Source organism: Neovison vison, chromosome 7 (genome assembly GCF_020171115.1).
Source record: "Neovison vison isolate M4711 chromosome 7, ASM_NN_V1, whole genome shotgun sequence".
Classification (NCBI taxonomy): domain Eukaryota; kingdom Metazoa; phylum Chordata; class Mammalia; order Carnivora; family Mustelidae; genus Neogale; species Neogale vison.
In genome coordinates this window covers 53633482-53647384 of record NC_058097.1, presented here as the reverse complement: position 1 = coordinate 53647384, position 13903 = coordinate 53633482, and the positions used below count along the sequence as shown (strand labels likewise).

The window sequence follows — 13903 nt, the reverse complement described above, 5'->3', positions numbered from 1 at the left end:
GGATCCCATGTTTGTGTTTGTCTCTTGAGCCTGTCTCTGGATCCTTGTCTCTTTTCTGTCTCTGGGTTCCTGCGTTTTCTGGATCCTATTTGTGTGTACACGTAGTGTGTGTCTCTGTGGGTCTCTGTCTTTCAGGGCTCATCTATCTGCAGTTCTGAATCTCAGGGGGGCCGCCCTCGGCCTCCCATTTCTGGCCTCAGTCCCCATGGGGTGCCCCCGCTCCCCATCTCTCTTTGCCTCATTTCTCCTGTACCATCTGCTGGCACTCCGGGCCCCTGCCTGCTCCCCACAGGCTCTGCTTGGCCGCAGCCCCAGCGGGGCAGATGCAGGCCTTCCAGCAACTTCCCTTGATGGGCACTGCCTGCTCCTTGCTGGGGGGTGGGGAGACAACGGCACCCCGCCAAGATCTAAGACCTGAGGCAATTGAGAGAGAGAGAAACTGAGAGACCTTGAGCGCTGACAGGAGATGGGACAAGGGGAAGGGAAAGGAGAAAGGTTAAAGATGGGAAAAAGAGAGACACGGAGAACAGAGGTGTGGGATTCAGAGGACTGTGTGTGTGTGTGTGTGTGTGTGTGTGTGTGTCCATGTCCCTCCTGTCCGCTCTCTAGACTGCAGAGGACCCAGGAGGGCTGCAGTGCGCAAAGGGCCAGTCAGGGACCCAGGCAGCACACTTCTTGTGCACCCCATGCTCCCTTTTACCCCCCAGGGTCCCCCACAGGGCTGCGGGTGAGGACCTCTGAGCCCCAGCAGAGTCCTGGCTCACTTGCCCCTCCTCAGGCCCCATCATTCAGGCTCACTCTCCCTCCATCCTCCCTGTCTTCCTCTCAATGTGGTCTGCGCTCTGTCCCTGTCCCCCTCCCCTATATCTGTCTCTGTCTCTCTCCCTATCTGTCTTTCTCTCTGTGTGTATCTTTCTCTGTCTCTTTCAATCTCTTTCTCTCTCTGTCCTTGTCTGTGTTTGTGTGTGTACTTCTGTCTCTGTCTCTTTCGATATCTTCCTCTCTGTCTCTCTTGGTTTCTCTTGTCTCTGTCTCTTCCTGTCTGTCTGTCTCTGGTCTCTCTGGGCCCTTAGTTTCCCTTCCTGTCTCTCTCACCACCTCAGTTACTCTCCAGTGCTTTCGCCTTCCCCAGTCTCTCTCCTCCCCCTTCCTAGCTTACCCCCATGGTCCCAGCCCTAGCTGAGTGCCCTCCCCCTCCACCCTGGGCTCTCTTGGGGCCAAGGACAGACTCCCTCCCAAGCCCAGCCTCTCCCGGAGGTGCTTGGCTAACTCAGACCCCTCTCCCTCTCCACTCCATGAACCGTGAACCGAGCCTTTCCCAGGACCCAGAGGGCGTCAGGAATGTGGGGCAGAGAGCAGGGAGGCCAGCTGGAGGCCAGGGAGCCAGGACCACCCCCCTGACCACCCCCCTCTCCCAGACTTGTCTCCTTCCCACTCCTGGTGCGGACCTTACATCCCTCCTACTCCCTGCCCCTGCTGGCACATCAGGGCCTCAGTTTCTCCTCTGCAAAGTGGGCACATTCACCTCTGCCCCACTTAGTCCCTAGGTCCCAGGGGACCTAGTGCTCCTGAGTGTTACAAGTTGACTAATGTGCACACATCGGCGGTTTGTATTACTGGGAGATGAGAACATGGAGAACTGGCACGGCACTCGGTTTCTAAGGCTTCCCCCCTCCTGTACAGACGCTCCCCGTTCCCTGTATTTTAGAACAAAGGAAGAGACTGGAAGTGGAGACTGTGGGAAGGTGTGTGATTTGGTGGCGTCTGTGACCGTGAGACCCTGTGTGGCTGTGGGTTCGTGTGTGATGGTGGCATGATGGGATGTGATCCTGTGTGCATCTGTGGGATGTGGGACGCCATGAGGGGGGCACAGTGGCATGCCATGTGTGTGTGACTCTGTGGGACTCGTGAGCGCGGGTGAGGATGGGGAGCAGAGTCGTGCATCCCTACCACCGTGGCACTGGGTGTGACCCTGTGATGGTGACAGCGTGTCAACATGACACCCTGAGAGTGTGGGCCTTATTGATGGTTGGGGAAAGTGTGTTCGGGTGTGGCTGTGGACTCTGGGGACCGTGGGAACTGTGAGAGTGTTGATGGGAAATGGTTGCATGACCTAGTGTGGGGCCTGCAGCTGGGGAGGGCAAGGATTATATGCGCTTGGGACCATGTATAGGTGTGTGTATGTTGCCATCGGGGTCATCCTTCCAGCCTCTCTTCCATGCCCAAGCCTGCGCCGAACGGCTCTGGGGACGCAGTGGGGACCGCAGGCCACTGGGGAGACGAGACCTAGTGATTGTGCGACTGACACAGTGTCACAAGAACTGTGGGAAGCTGCGATTTCGTGGCTCTGTGAGCGGAGTCCCGGCGCAGGGTTGTGTCGCTGTCAGCCTGGGGGGAGACCTTGGCTCTCTGAGTGACTGCTGTGCCTTGGCCGGGTGGGATGGGCGGGTCAGTGGGAGAGACTGTGACCCCGGCTCCGCTCCGTGACTGCTCTTCCACGTGACTCTGAGTGACTCTGATCCTCGTGCGCCACTGCACCCCCTCCCAGGTCTCTGCCCCAGAGCTCCCCCTCCTGTTCCCTGGCCCCGCCCTCTCCCACCACCCCAGGCTGTCACCTCTTCCAGAGCCCAGGCGAGGGAAGCTGTAGAGGCAGCAGCAGAGGCGGCAGTGGCAGCGGCTGGAGTGAGTGACCAAGAGCAGATCTGGGACAGGTGAGGGCTTTCCCGATCCCAGCCCATGCCCCCACCCCCTGTTCCACTCAAGCCTCTGGGGTCCCTGTTTCTCTGTTTCTTAGCCCCTTCCTTTGTCTCATTGTCTCTCTGTGCCTGTGTTTTCTCTTCTCCAGTCTGCCTGTCTCTCATATCTCTGTCTCCATGTCTCCCCATCTCTGTTTAGCCTCTGGATGGCTCTGTTTCTGTACCTTCATTTCTCCTTGCCCCATTCTCTGTGTCTCTCTCTATGTCTCTAGCCCCTCTTTGTCTCCTAGCCCACACTGTATCTGTCTTTTGCTCTCTGATCTCTTGCTGTGTGTCTCATTCTGCTCAGCCTGTATGTCTCTCAGTCTCTATTTCTGTTTCACCCGTTTCTGGGGCTCTATCTGAGATCTTCTCTGCTTCCCCCTTTCTCCACAAGGTGCTGTTGGGGGAAGAATTGGGCTTAGACTAATTTTCAGGCATCTGGGCCCCTGCAAGCCCAGGGTCTGACTCCTCTCTGGTCCCTAGGGAGAGGGTTGTTCCGTTGACAGTGGGCAAGTTTTATAGGGTCGGAATCCTATCTGCCATTTGAGAACCCTCTGGGCTCAGACAGTGGGAGCCCTGAGGGTCCTTCCAAGCTCCACGCCTGACGGTTACTGTGCCCTCCTCTCCCAGGCAGTCTCCCCAGATTCCCCAGAATCTCTAGGACTGGACTCTCAGAGACATTAGCGCTTCCCTCCCGGGCAGCTGTAGGGCAACCTCGCCCTCAGCAAACACCCCCCTTCCCCCGCCGCTGCCCCAGCAACAGTTGGGGGCGGGCCTGGGAATCACGTGCTGGATCTTGGCCACTCCCACTCCCCACCCTTCAATTCACCACTCGTGGGGATGGAGGGGGGCACTGCCTCCTATTCCGCCTGTTCGAATCGCGGAGCAGGTGGCGCCGGGGCTGGAGGCGGAGGGCGGAGGCTCCTGACTCTGTGCCCTGACCCTCCAGGCCGCACTGCCCCTTCTAGACCAGCCCCTCCGCCCCCGATGCCCCGCCGCCCTCACGATGCTGAACTGTCCGCCTTGGCGGCTACTGCTGCTGCTCTTGTGGTGGGGGCCGCTGCTCCGGAGGGCGAAGGTGAGGACCCTGACGAGCCACAGGAGTCCAAGGCTAGGAGGGAGGTCTGGGGACAGTTTTGAGGCTTCCCCCGCGGCAGAGAGTCTTTTTAGACTCCCCACCTGTCCAGATTCAAGTTGTTTCCAGTCTCTCTTCTTTCCCCCTCAAATCCTCTTGATGATTTCCAGCCGCTCCTTCTTCTAATTTTCCTGAAGGTTTTCAGCCTCTTCCCTCCACCCCCCGCAAGTAACTTTCCTGGTCTAGGCATCACTTAAGACCTAGAAAAGACTTCTAAGTCACCCAAGACTCCCGGACAGAACAGGGCAACCTCTTCTAGTCTCTGTAGAGTGTTTCTAGCCCACATGAACCGTGCTGCCTAGGAGACAGGGTCGGGGTTGTGGGGCGCCTCCCTCCTCTCTTTCCATAGACAGGCTCTGTCGGGGAGACGGCGGGGGAGCTGTACCAGCGCTGGGAACGGTACCGCAGAGAGTGCCAAGAGACATTGGAAGCCTTGGACCCCCCAGCAGGTTTGACTAGCGGGGCGGAGACTGGGGGGCTGGAGAAGGACTGGGGCTGAGAGGGATGTGCTTGAGGCGGGGCTAGGATTGACGGACGGAGCCTGAGGAAGTCTGGGGTAGAGATGGGCTGGGTCGGAGTGGCCTGTGTGATGCTTGGCTTCGGTGGGAAGTACCCGACCTGAGTGGCTGGGGAACTGGGGCACAACGTGGATTAGTGGTAGAAGCCCGGGTAGAAACTCGAAATGGGCGGAGTCTCCGGCGGGGCTGCAGTCAGGTGGGTGGAGCCTGAGTGAACGGTGGATGGGGCGGGGCCGGGGGTGTCTGGTGGGAAGGGCTGTGACGGAGCCCGGGACTGGACGACCCCAGGTGGGCGAGGCCAGGGCAGAGCTTGCTTGGGAACCGCGGAGAAGCGTTGGGCTGTGTGCGGTCCATCCACCTGATGTCTGGCCTCGACGCCCACCTCAGGCCTCGCCTGTAACGCGTCCTTCGATATGTACGTCTGCTGGGACTACGCTGTCCCCAACGATACTGCCCGTGTGTCCTGCCCCTGGTACCTGCCCTGGCATCGTCATGGTGAGGCGTCCCCTGGACCCAGGACCCACCCCTGACAAAATTAGCTCCTGGCCCTTCCCTAGACACCACTCCCAGGAGTTTACCTACACTTGATCTCCAGCACCTTTCTGTCCAGCTGGGTGTCTCCCCCTGCCTGGCCAACCCTGGCTCTGTCACTTAATGCCCCTTCTCTGTCTTTTTATCTCTCTGAGGACCACAGGGTTCTTATTTTCTCTGGGCGTCTTGGTCTTCCTGTCCTAACTAGCTGATTGGCCTGCAGCAACTTACTTAACTTCTTTATGCCTCAGCTTCCTCTTCTGTAAGATGGGGTTGATAACGGTATCATTTTTATAGGCTTGTTATGAATATTAATTTAATTATACACATAAGGGTTTATTATCAGCACATCACTTTGGCTATCTCTGCCTTTGTATTATTTTTGTATTTCTGTTTCATTCTCTGTGCCACTAACCCCTTCTTTTGTTTCCCCCACAGTGGCTGCAGGCTTTGTCCTCCGCCAGTGCGGCAGTGATGGCCAATGGGGACCTTGGAGAGACCATTCGCAGTGTGAGAATCCAGAAAAGAATGGGGTCTTTCAGGTAAGGAGCAGTGAGGGATTCAGGTCAGGATGTGCAGGGAGAGATGAAAAGGCAGCTGCCTCAGGCCAAGCCTGAAACCCCTTGTACTACTCAAGATTCCTGGTTCCAAGCAATAGAAACCCAACTTAAACTTGCTGGGTGGAGAAAGAAGGAGAAATGTATTGGCTTCTGTGATTGAAAAGTATAAAGTATCCGCTTCAGGCACAGCTGGATCTAGGTGCTCAATGATGTTGGGAATCTTTCTGTCTCTCAACACACCATGACTTTGTTTTCTTCTGTGATGATCTCATTTTTTCTGTGGGATGGAAACTGTGGTTCTCATTATTTAGCACCAGGCTCACATCCCACCAACCAAACAAGACTGGGAGACTGAACTTTGTTCTTAATAGCTCTAACATAATGTCCCAGGACCAATACTTTGGGTCATGCATCTAGCCTGCACTAATCACTGTGTATGTATGTGTGTGTGTCTGCATGTGTAGGGGGTTATAGAGAATGTTGGGCAGGTGCTTTTTAGCAGGGTCCCTTTCTGGTCCTGAGTGGAAGCACTGAACTGTTCCTGTGTCCTCCTACCCTCCTGCAACCCCGCTCCCCTACCCCGACCTAGGATCAACGGTTGATTCTGGAGCGGCTGCAGGTCATGTACACCGTGGGCTACTCACTGTCCCTTGCCACGCTGCTGCTAGCCCTACTCATCTTGAGTTTCTTCAGGTGCGACCTCCATCCTTGAGTAACAGCAGCAGGGCCTGGGCCTCAGTGTACCCAGTAAGATGGTGTGGTCAGGCTCCACGAGCGACAGGCCTCCAATGGGGTTCTGCGGGAAGGGCGGGGAGGTGATTTAAGGGACTCTGTGTGGCCGAGGACAGGTCTCCAGGGGTCCCCAGACTGTGTCCCAAATCCCGTAGGCGGCTACGCTGCACTCGCAACTACATCCACATCAACCTGTTCACGTCATTCATGCTGCGGGCGGCGGCCATCCTCACCCGAGACCGTTTGCTACCTCCACTGGGCCCCTACCTCGGGGGCCAGGCCCCTGTCCCATGGAACCTGGTGAGCAGCACCCCTCTCTTTCTCAAATTGGGATTCTGCCTCCTCTGGTGGGGCCAAGAGGCCGCCAGCCCATTTACTACTCCTATACCATCAACAGTTTCTCTCTCTTGACCTTTCCAAACACATTTGGAGAGCCGTCCTCCCAGCTCAGCCTCCTCCATCACCCGCCCCACTGCCTACTGTATGGGACTTTTCCCTTACTTGGCTCTCATTATCTCACCCCTCCCTGGACTTTTCCAGCAAGGAGGGTCCTCTGCTGGAGGTGAGGCTTGTGAATGGGAGAAACTAACTGATAGGGGTGGGGATTTAGTAGATACCAATTTGTGACTGTGAGACAAAGGTGGGGGAGACTAGAGGCTGGGGGCTCAGGTGAGAAAAACTTTCTGGTAGCGAGTTGCTGCGGGATGGAGGAGTCCCCGTGCTGGAGGGACAAGGGTGACGGGGTGGGAGAAACTTTTTGATAGGTGAAGTAGTTGAGTTCAATTTTTACAAGGTGATAAGGTGGGAGAGACCATATTTGGGGGCCCGCGTGTGTGGGGGGGTGGGGGTAGGGGTAGGGGACTGCTGATAGCAAGATGGAAGATACCAGTTGTTAAAGAGGTAAAAGTGGGACAGTTCACAGAGGGGAAGAGAATGTAAGAGAGAAATCAATCCCAGACACTATCCTCTGGTGCTGCAGAGCGGGAAGTGAATAGTGGCTGGCAGATGGAGGCGGAAGGACCAGCAGGTGGAGGAGGAAGACTTGGGAACACCTGACCGCCCCCTCCCCCTGTCTGGCCAACCCCTAGGCCCTCGCTGCCTGCCGCACAGCCCAGATCGTGACCCAGTATTGCGTGGGTGCCAACTACACGTGGCTGCTGGTGGAGGGTGTCTACCTACACAGTCTCTTGGTGCTTGTGGGAGGTTCCGAGGGGGGCCACTTCCGCTGCTACCTGCTTCTCGGCTGGGGTGAGCCACGACCCTGTCCCCTGCCCACTCCGGCGGGCCTTCACTCCCCGACTCCCCTGCTGGTCTACCTCAGGGGGTCTCCTCCCCTTTCTGGGCTTCTGCCTCCCCACCCCGGCGGGGGAAATTCCGCGGGTCTTGGGCCTGGCGGGCCCGTGCGCGCGCTGACAGCTGCGGCGGGGTGGGGGGCGGGGGTCGGGTCTGCACAGGGGCCCCCGCGCTTTTCGTCATTCCCTGGGTGATCGTCAGGTACCTGTACGAGAACACGCAGTGAGTCTTGGGGCCTGGGGTGGGGCCTGGGAGGCGGGTGGAGCTTTGAGGGACTCGGGCGGGTTGTGATGGAAAAGTGGGGAGGTTTGGTGCAAGCAGGGGCTTGGAGGGGGTGGGTAGGATCTAAAGGAATGGGGAGCTAGGAAAAATGGTGTCCTGGAAGGGGGGGCGGAATGGGGGCGGAGCGTGTATAGTAGCAGGCAGGGCGTTAAAGAACGTGGGTGTGGCATTAAGGAAAGTGGGCGGAGCTGGCTAGAGAGGGTGTGTGATCCAGGGAGACGCGGGTTTTTCTCTTAGCTCCACTCTTACTCCCCCAGGTGCTGGGAACGCAACGATGTCAAGGCCATTTGGTGGATCATACGCACCCCCATCCTCATGACCATCTTGGTACGGCCGACCCTGACTCCAGGCCACCCTCTGGAAACGCTCACCCTGGAAAACAGGGCGCCACCCTCTGCCCCCCAGGACAGGATGGGGATGACTCAGCCTCTATCTCTCCCTGCAGATTAATTTCCTCATCTTCATTCGCATTCTTGGCATCCTCGTGTCCAAGCTGAGGACGCGACAGATGCGCTGCCCGGACTACCGGTTGAGGTGAGGGAGCGGGGCTGGGATGGAGGGAAAGGGGCGGGTGCGAGATGGAGGACCTGGGTCCACGGGACCACTGCCACCCTCTACCCAGGCTGGCTCGCTCTACACTGACGCTGGTACCCCTGCTGGGCGTCCACGAGGTGGTGTTTGCTCCGGTGACAGAGGAACAGGCCCAGGGTGCCCTGCGCTTCACCAAGCTTGGCTTTGAGATCTTCCTCAGCTCGTTCCAGGTGCTAAGGCGCTAAGGCGGGTGCAGGGGCTATACCCTTCGTCCTGGGGCCCTCCTCCCCAGGCACGGGGTCCACAATTGTCCACTGATGCGGGCCCTGAATGGGCTGTGAACATGTTCACGTGTTCATTCATACATTCTGCACAAAACTGGGCTCGCTCTGTTCTGAGCTGGGGAGGCGGATAGACCAGGAAGCCTCAGCAGCACTGCCCCCTAGTGCAGACGGAGGGCTCTGCAGCCCCGCGCGACCAGAGCCAAATTCAGGTTCTGCCACTTCACCGCTCTGTGGCCTTCTCCTAGAGTCTGAGCTATGGTGAGGTAAATGGGGTGCCAACGGCCCAAAATGTAAGGAGGTACTCCAAAATTTAAGGCCAACCCTGCACTTGCCCTGCCTGACCCTAGTCACCAGGCTGCTTTTCTTTGTCCGGCCTCAGTTTCCTCATCTTTAAGTGGGAACAATACTAATCTCAGCTCACAAGGCTGTTCATTCATTAAATTCAGCAGAAATGTATTGAGCCCTTACTGTGTACCAAGCACTCTTGGAGAGAATAAGCCAGGCTGGCAAATATTTGGGGAAATGTTCCAGGAAGAGAAAAGTCAAGTACGAGATCCCCAATGTGGGAGAGAGTACCCTTCCTGATGGAAGAAGGGCAACATGCCCGAGACAGTGGGAGCCAGAGGCAGCAAGGGGAGACAGGACAAAGAGGTGAGGTACCCAGGCAGATCCTTGGGCCAAGTGAGTACCTTGGCTTTGCCCCGAGTGAGTCAGGAGCCATGGGAGCAGAGGGATGTGATCAGTTAGATTTTTAACAGGATCATGGAAATTAATAGCAAGATTTGTAAGATTTTTTTTTAAGATTTTATTTATTTATTTTACAGAGAGAGAGAGAGAGAGATCACAAGTAGGCAGAGAGGCAGGCAGAGAGAGAGGGGGAAGCAGGCTCCTCGCCGAGCAAAGAGCCCAATGCGGGGCTCGATCCCAGGACCCTAAAATCATGACCTGAGCTGAAGGCAGAGGCTTAACCCACTGAGCCACCCAGGTGCCCCAAGATTTTTAAGATCTTAACATAAAGAATTGATTTGTATTACTTTATCAAGTAACAATAGTAATTAGATTTAATTAATTAATTAAAAGATTTTATTTGTTTATTTGACAGAGATCACAAGTAGTCAGAGAGGCAGGCAGAGAGAGGGGAGGAAGCAGGCTCTCCGTGGAACAGAGAGCCTGATGCGGTGCTCGATCCCAGGATCCCGAGATTATGACCTGAGCTGAAGGCAGAGGCCCCAAACCACTGAGCCACCCAGGCGCCCCTATTTTATTTTTTTTAATATTTTATTTATTTATTTGATACACAGAGATCACAGCTAGTCAGAGAGGCAGGCAGAGAGAGAGGAGAAAGCAGGCTTGCCTCTGAGCAGAGAGCCCCATGCGCGGCTTGATCCCAGGACCCTGAGACCATGACCTGAGCTGAAAGCAGAGGCTTTAACCCACTGAGCCACCATGCCGGTGCCTCGTAATTAGATTTTATAAAGTTTATATGTAAAATGTATACTTATATAAACTTAATTCTTAAGTAAAAATAATTTAATAATATATGTAATACATATAATAATGTTATAACAAGTTTAAGGTTAACGCTATATACGAGGCACTCCAGCGTCCTGCTTATTATTACAATTCTCACAACCACCACGGTATTATGACCCCATTTTCCAGATGAAGAAATTGAGGCCCAGAGGGGTTAAGTGCTTGCCCAAGTGGGTCAGAAAGTGGGGAAGCAGTTCTCATATCTTGGCAGCCTACCTCCAGGGTCCCCTGTTAACCCCCTCATTGCTCAGCAAACTGGGGAGGGCAAATGGGGGCGAGGGAGAGGGTGATTGAAGCGGTCTAGGATTGGGGTGGCGGCAGCCGAGGTTGTTTGGGACCCGGTAAGGATCCGCGCTCACTCGGAAGGTATCTGGGATCGTGCCCCCACTCTCCATTTAACCTCTACGCCTCCTCCCCGCAGGGCTTCGTGGTCAGCGTTCTGTATTGCTTCATCAACAAGGAGGTAGGGACAGCCCCGGCTCGCCGCCCGCGCCCTCTGGCGGCCGCGCAGGGAACGGACCGGAGCGAGGGGAACGTTCTGAACGCGGTCACCCTGCAGGTGCAGTCGGAGATCCGCCGCTGCTGGCACCGCTGCCGCCTGCGCCACAGCCTCGGGGAGGAGCGCCGCCAGCCACTGGAGTGCGCCTCTGGGATCCTGCCCTCTGGCTCAGGCCCCTGCCGGGGCGGCCCTGACTGCGCCCTGTCCTTGGGGGCCCTCCCAGGGCCTGGGGATGAGGCCAGCCGGGTCTTGGAAAGTTACTGCTAGGCAGCGGGATGCTGTGTCCATTCAGATTCATATGCATTTGTTGAGAGCCTACTGTGTACCAGGCCCAGCATGGAGGGCGCTGGAGAAATGGGGTGCGGTGGGAGGGGGAAACAAGACAAGGTCCCTGTTCTCCTAGAGTTCACAGGTCATAATGGGGGGGTGGGTGGGCAGCAAAGACAGATAAGTTAGACACACACTGTGGAATGGCTAATGAGGGAAAATTAGAAGGAAGCCTAAGGTGGTCCCGGAGGGCATCTCTGAGGAGGTGACACTTAAGCCATGCCTGCAAGAGGTGAAGGAGACCCTTTGGGAAGAAGATTCTAGGCTGAAGGAACAGCATCTGCAAAGGCCTTTCCACCACAAAGAGCTTGGCACTGCCTGAGGACCAGACAGGACCAGACGCTACCATGTGATGAGACAGATTACTAGGGGCAGGAGAGGCAGCTGCTTAGGGGTGTGAAGTGGTTGGACTCTGGTGGTATTTAAAGGCAGAACTGAGAATTTGCCACCGCTTTGCACGAGGGAAGTCCATCAAGAGAAGTCAAGGAAGATTTCTAGGTTTGGGATGGTAGAGAGAGGGAGATGGTAGAGAGATGGTAGAGAGATGGGGTCAGGCTGGGAAAGAGGCACTGGAGCTCACAGGAGAGGTGAGAGATGGAAAGAGAAATGGGGGCAGAAAGGAGGGTTTGGTGTGTAGACTAAACAGGAGCCATTCAGGGCAGGCCTCAAGAGCTGAAAGCAGGACCACTGCTGGCTGGGGTGGGATGTGTGTGTGGTGATGCACCTCCCCCATTCCTGGGCAGCCCGTGGGGAACTGGGAGAACTGGGGAGAAGCTGACAGCCTGTATCTGGACCACCTGTTCACACAGAAGACTCTCACTCCTAAATCCGTCCCCCACTCAGATCCAGTTAGCACCTGGGTGTTGTTTTCCTTAGGGTCCCCAGCCCCCCCGGACAGATGTGCCCCACAGCAGCTGAACGGGAGTCCTTCAAGCTTGGGGTCGTCCTCTAAGGCAGGGGCCTTGTCATTCAAGCACAAGAAACAGTTGTATCTTTGTGCATGGGAGGTGGGTGAGAGAATTTTCTTGGCCAGGCTATCAGGAGAAACGAGAAGCAGGCTGCGTGCCTGTGGGGACCTTGCAGTCTCTGCAGCCATGTGCTGCCACAAGAGCATGGACACTGTGCCGCCCCTGTCCCCCATGCCTAAGAGAAACCCCTGCTGGGACTACTCATGTGATCTCCCCTTACTTAACTATTTACAGTGTATACAATTAAAATCATGTGTATGTGCCAAACATTTTCCGAGGGCTGCTTCTCTAAATGGTAGTGTAGGAAGAGTAAGACTGCAGAAACCAGCCAGGTCCAAACTGTTTGGCTACTTGTTAGCTGTGTGACTTGGGAAAAATTCCCAGCCTCAGTTCCTACTTCTGGAAAGTGGGTATAATGATGATATCTACATTTTTATGGTTGTCTGAGATTCCAGTGAGTCATTCTTAAGATAATTCCTGGTGCACGATGCGTGCTTTTCCTGCAATTTCTGCTCTCACTTTCACCCAATGAAGGAAGAGGTGATTAGAAGCCACTTGGGCAGGGGTGGGTGAAGACGTGAGGAAACTCAGCCTGAGGCCCAGCAGGGTGCCTGAGGCCAGAACCTGTGCTGCTTGCCCACAGGGCAGGGATCTGAAGCCAGGACTGGGACTCTAGAGCCTGTGCTGTCCCAGCTTCTGCACAAGAAATGAATCCTTGCAGGGGCGGGGAGTGGGGCAGGAACATCTGCAGCAGCACCACTGCCCCCACATTACACATAACCTGGCTCCGTCATTTCCTGAGTAACCCTGAGCAAGTCACTCACCCTCTCTGGGCCTCAGCTATCTCACCTGGAAAATGGCTCTAATGGCTCTGCAAAATGGCTCTAATATCTACCCAGATGACTGTTCCACTAGATGTGGGCCACTCAGTAAACGTGCACCTTTATAACCTCAGAGCTGTCACCCCGTGTCAAGCTTCCTCTTCCTGTCACTACCGGACTCATGGACTAACTCAGGATGTGCCTTCCAAAAGTCAGTGTATCAGACATCTCATTTCATCCTGATCTGAGGCCTGCAAACTCCCGCACCCACCTGGTGTTTCGTCTTATCTGGAGAACTGAGTGAGAGATGCAGGCAGAGACGGAACACAGAGACACGGGTTGGGGAGAGCATAATGTGTGCGTAGCAGAGCAAGACCAGGATCTTCCTTATCCCCCCACAATATGTGAGAACCACCCTTCCCATCTCTAACTCCCCACACTGGTCTGAGAATTTCTCCAGAGGTAATGAAGTTGTAATTTGAGGCCAGTGGAGTTCAGGGTAAAGCCCCAGGCTCTGGTGCAGGGTGGGGTTGAATTACACCATCACCACTTTCTGACTGGGTACTCCTGGGGAAGTGCTCGCCCCTCTGTACCTCAGTTTCCTCCTGTGGAAAATGGAGGTCTTCATTAACAGGTCAACAGCAGGTCTGCTCACGGTGGCTGAGAAGAGGTCGGATCAGCACGGAGGCTAGGGCCTGGCACCCTAACAGCTCAGCAGGTGTTAGCTGCGATTGCTACCAGTATTTGGGTACTGGCTACTCTAACTAGATCCTCCTCCTCCTGTCAGTGAGGGCCAGTAGAGGCTCTTCTGGGTGCTGCTGGGTCCCCAGCACTGCAACACAGACCTGGCAAGGCAGCACTTGGGGGGCTGTTTTCTGATTGAACAAATGGAAAAGACTGCAAGAAGTTCTGAGCTAGACCTCAGCTTACTGAGAGAGGGGCAGAGGGAGGGAAGAGAGAGATGCAGTGATGAGGAGAAGCTAGAAAAGATAAGGAAAGGGAGCTCTCTGTATCCAGCCCACTCACTTCACAGACGGGGAAAGTGAGGCCTGAGAGAGGCAGAGATGTCCTAAGCCCAAGCACCTGCCCCCACACCTGGCTGCCTCCCTTCCCCAAGTCTGACCTGCTCGTAGGCTCTGGGAACAGACAGA

General features: G+C 55.6%; 1 protein-coding gene across 1 annotated transcript; it reads left to right on the top strand.

Moving 5' to 3' along the window:
* The first annotated feature begins 3744 nt into the window (after positions 1 to 3744).
* On the top strand, positions 3745 to 11106 carry GIPR (gastric inhibitory polypeptide receptor). Its single transcript, XM_044257092.1, has 13 exons — positions 3745 to 3816; positions 4223 to 4322; positions 4779 to 4886; positions 5361 to 5464; positions 6072 to 6175; positions 6370 to 6514; positions 7303 to 7462; positions 7669 to 7729; positions 8047 to 8116; positions 8235 to 8323; positions 8412 to 8550; positions 10559 to 10600; positions 10697 to 11106. The coding sequence occupies exons 1-13, from the start codon at positions 3745 to 3747 to the stop codon at positions 10901 to 10903; spliced, it is 1401 nt and encodes a 466-aa protein (XP_044113027.1). The 3' UTR covers positions 10904 to 11106.
* Positions 11107 to 13903: the final 2797 nt, after the last annotated feature.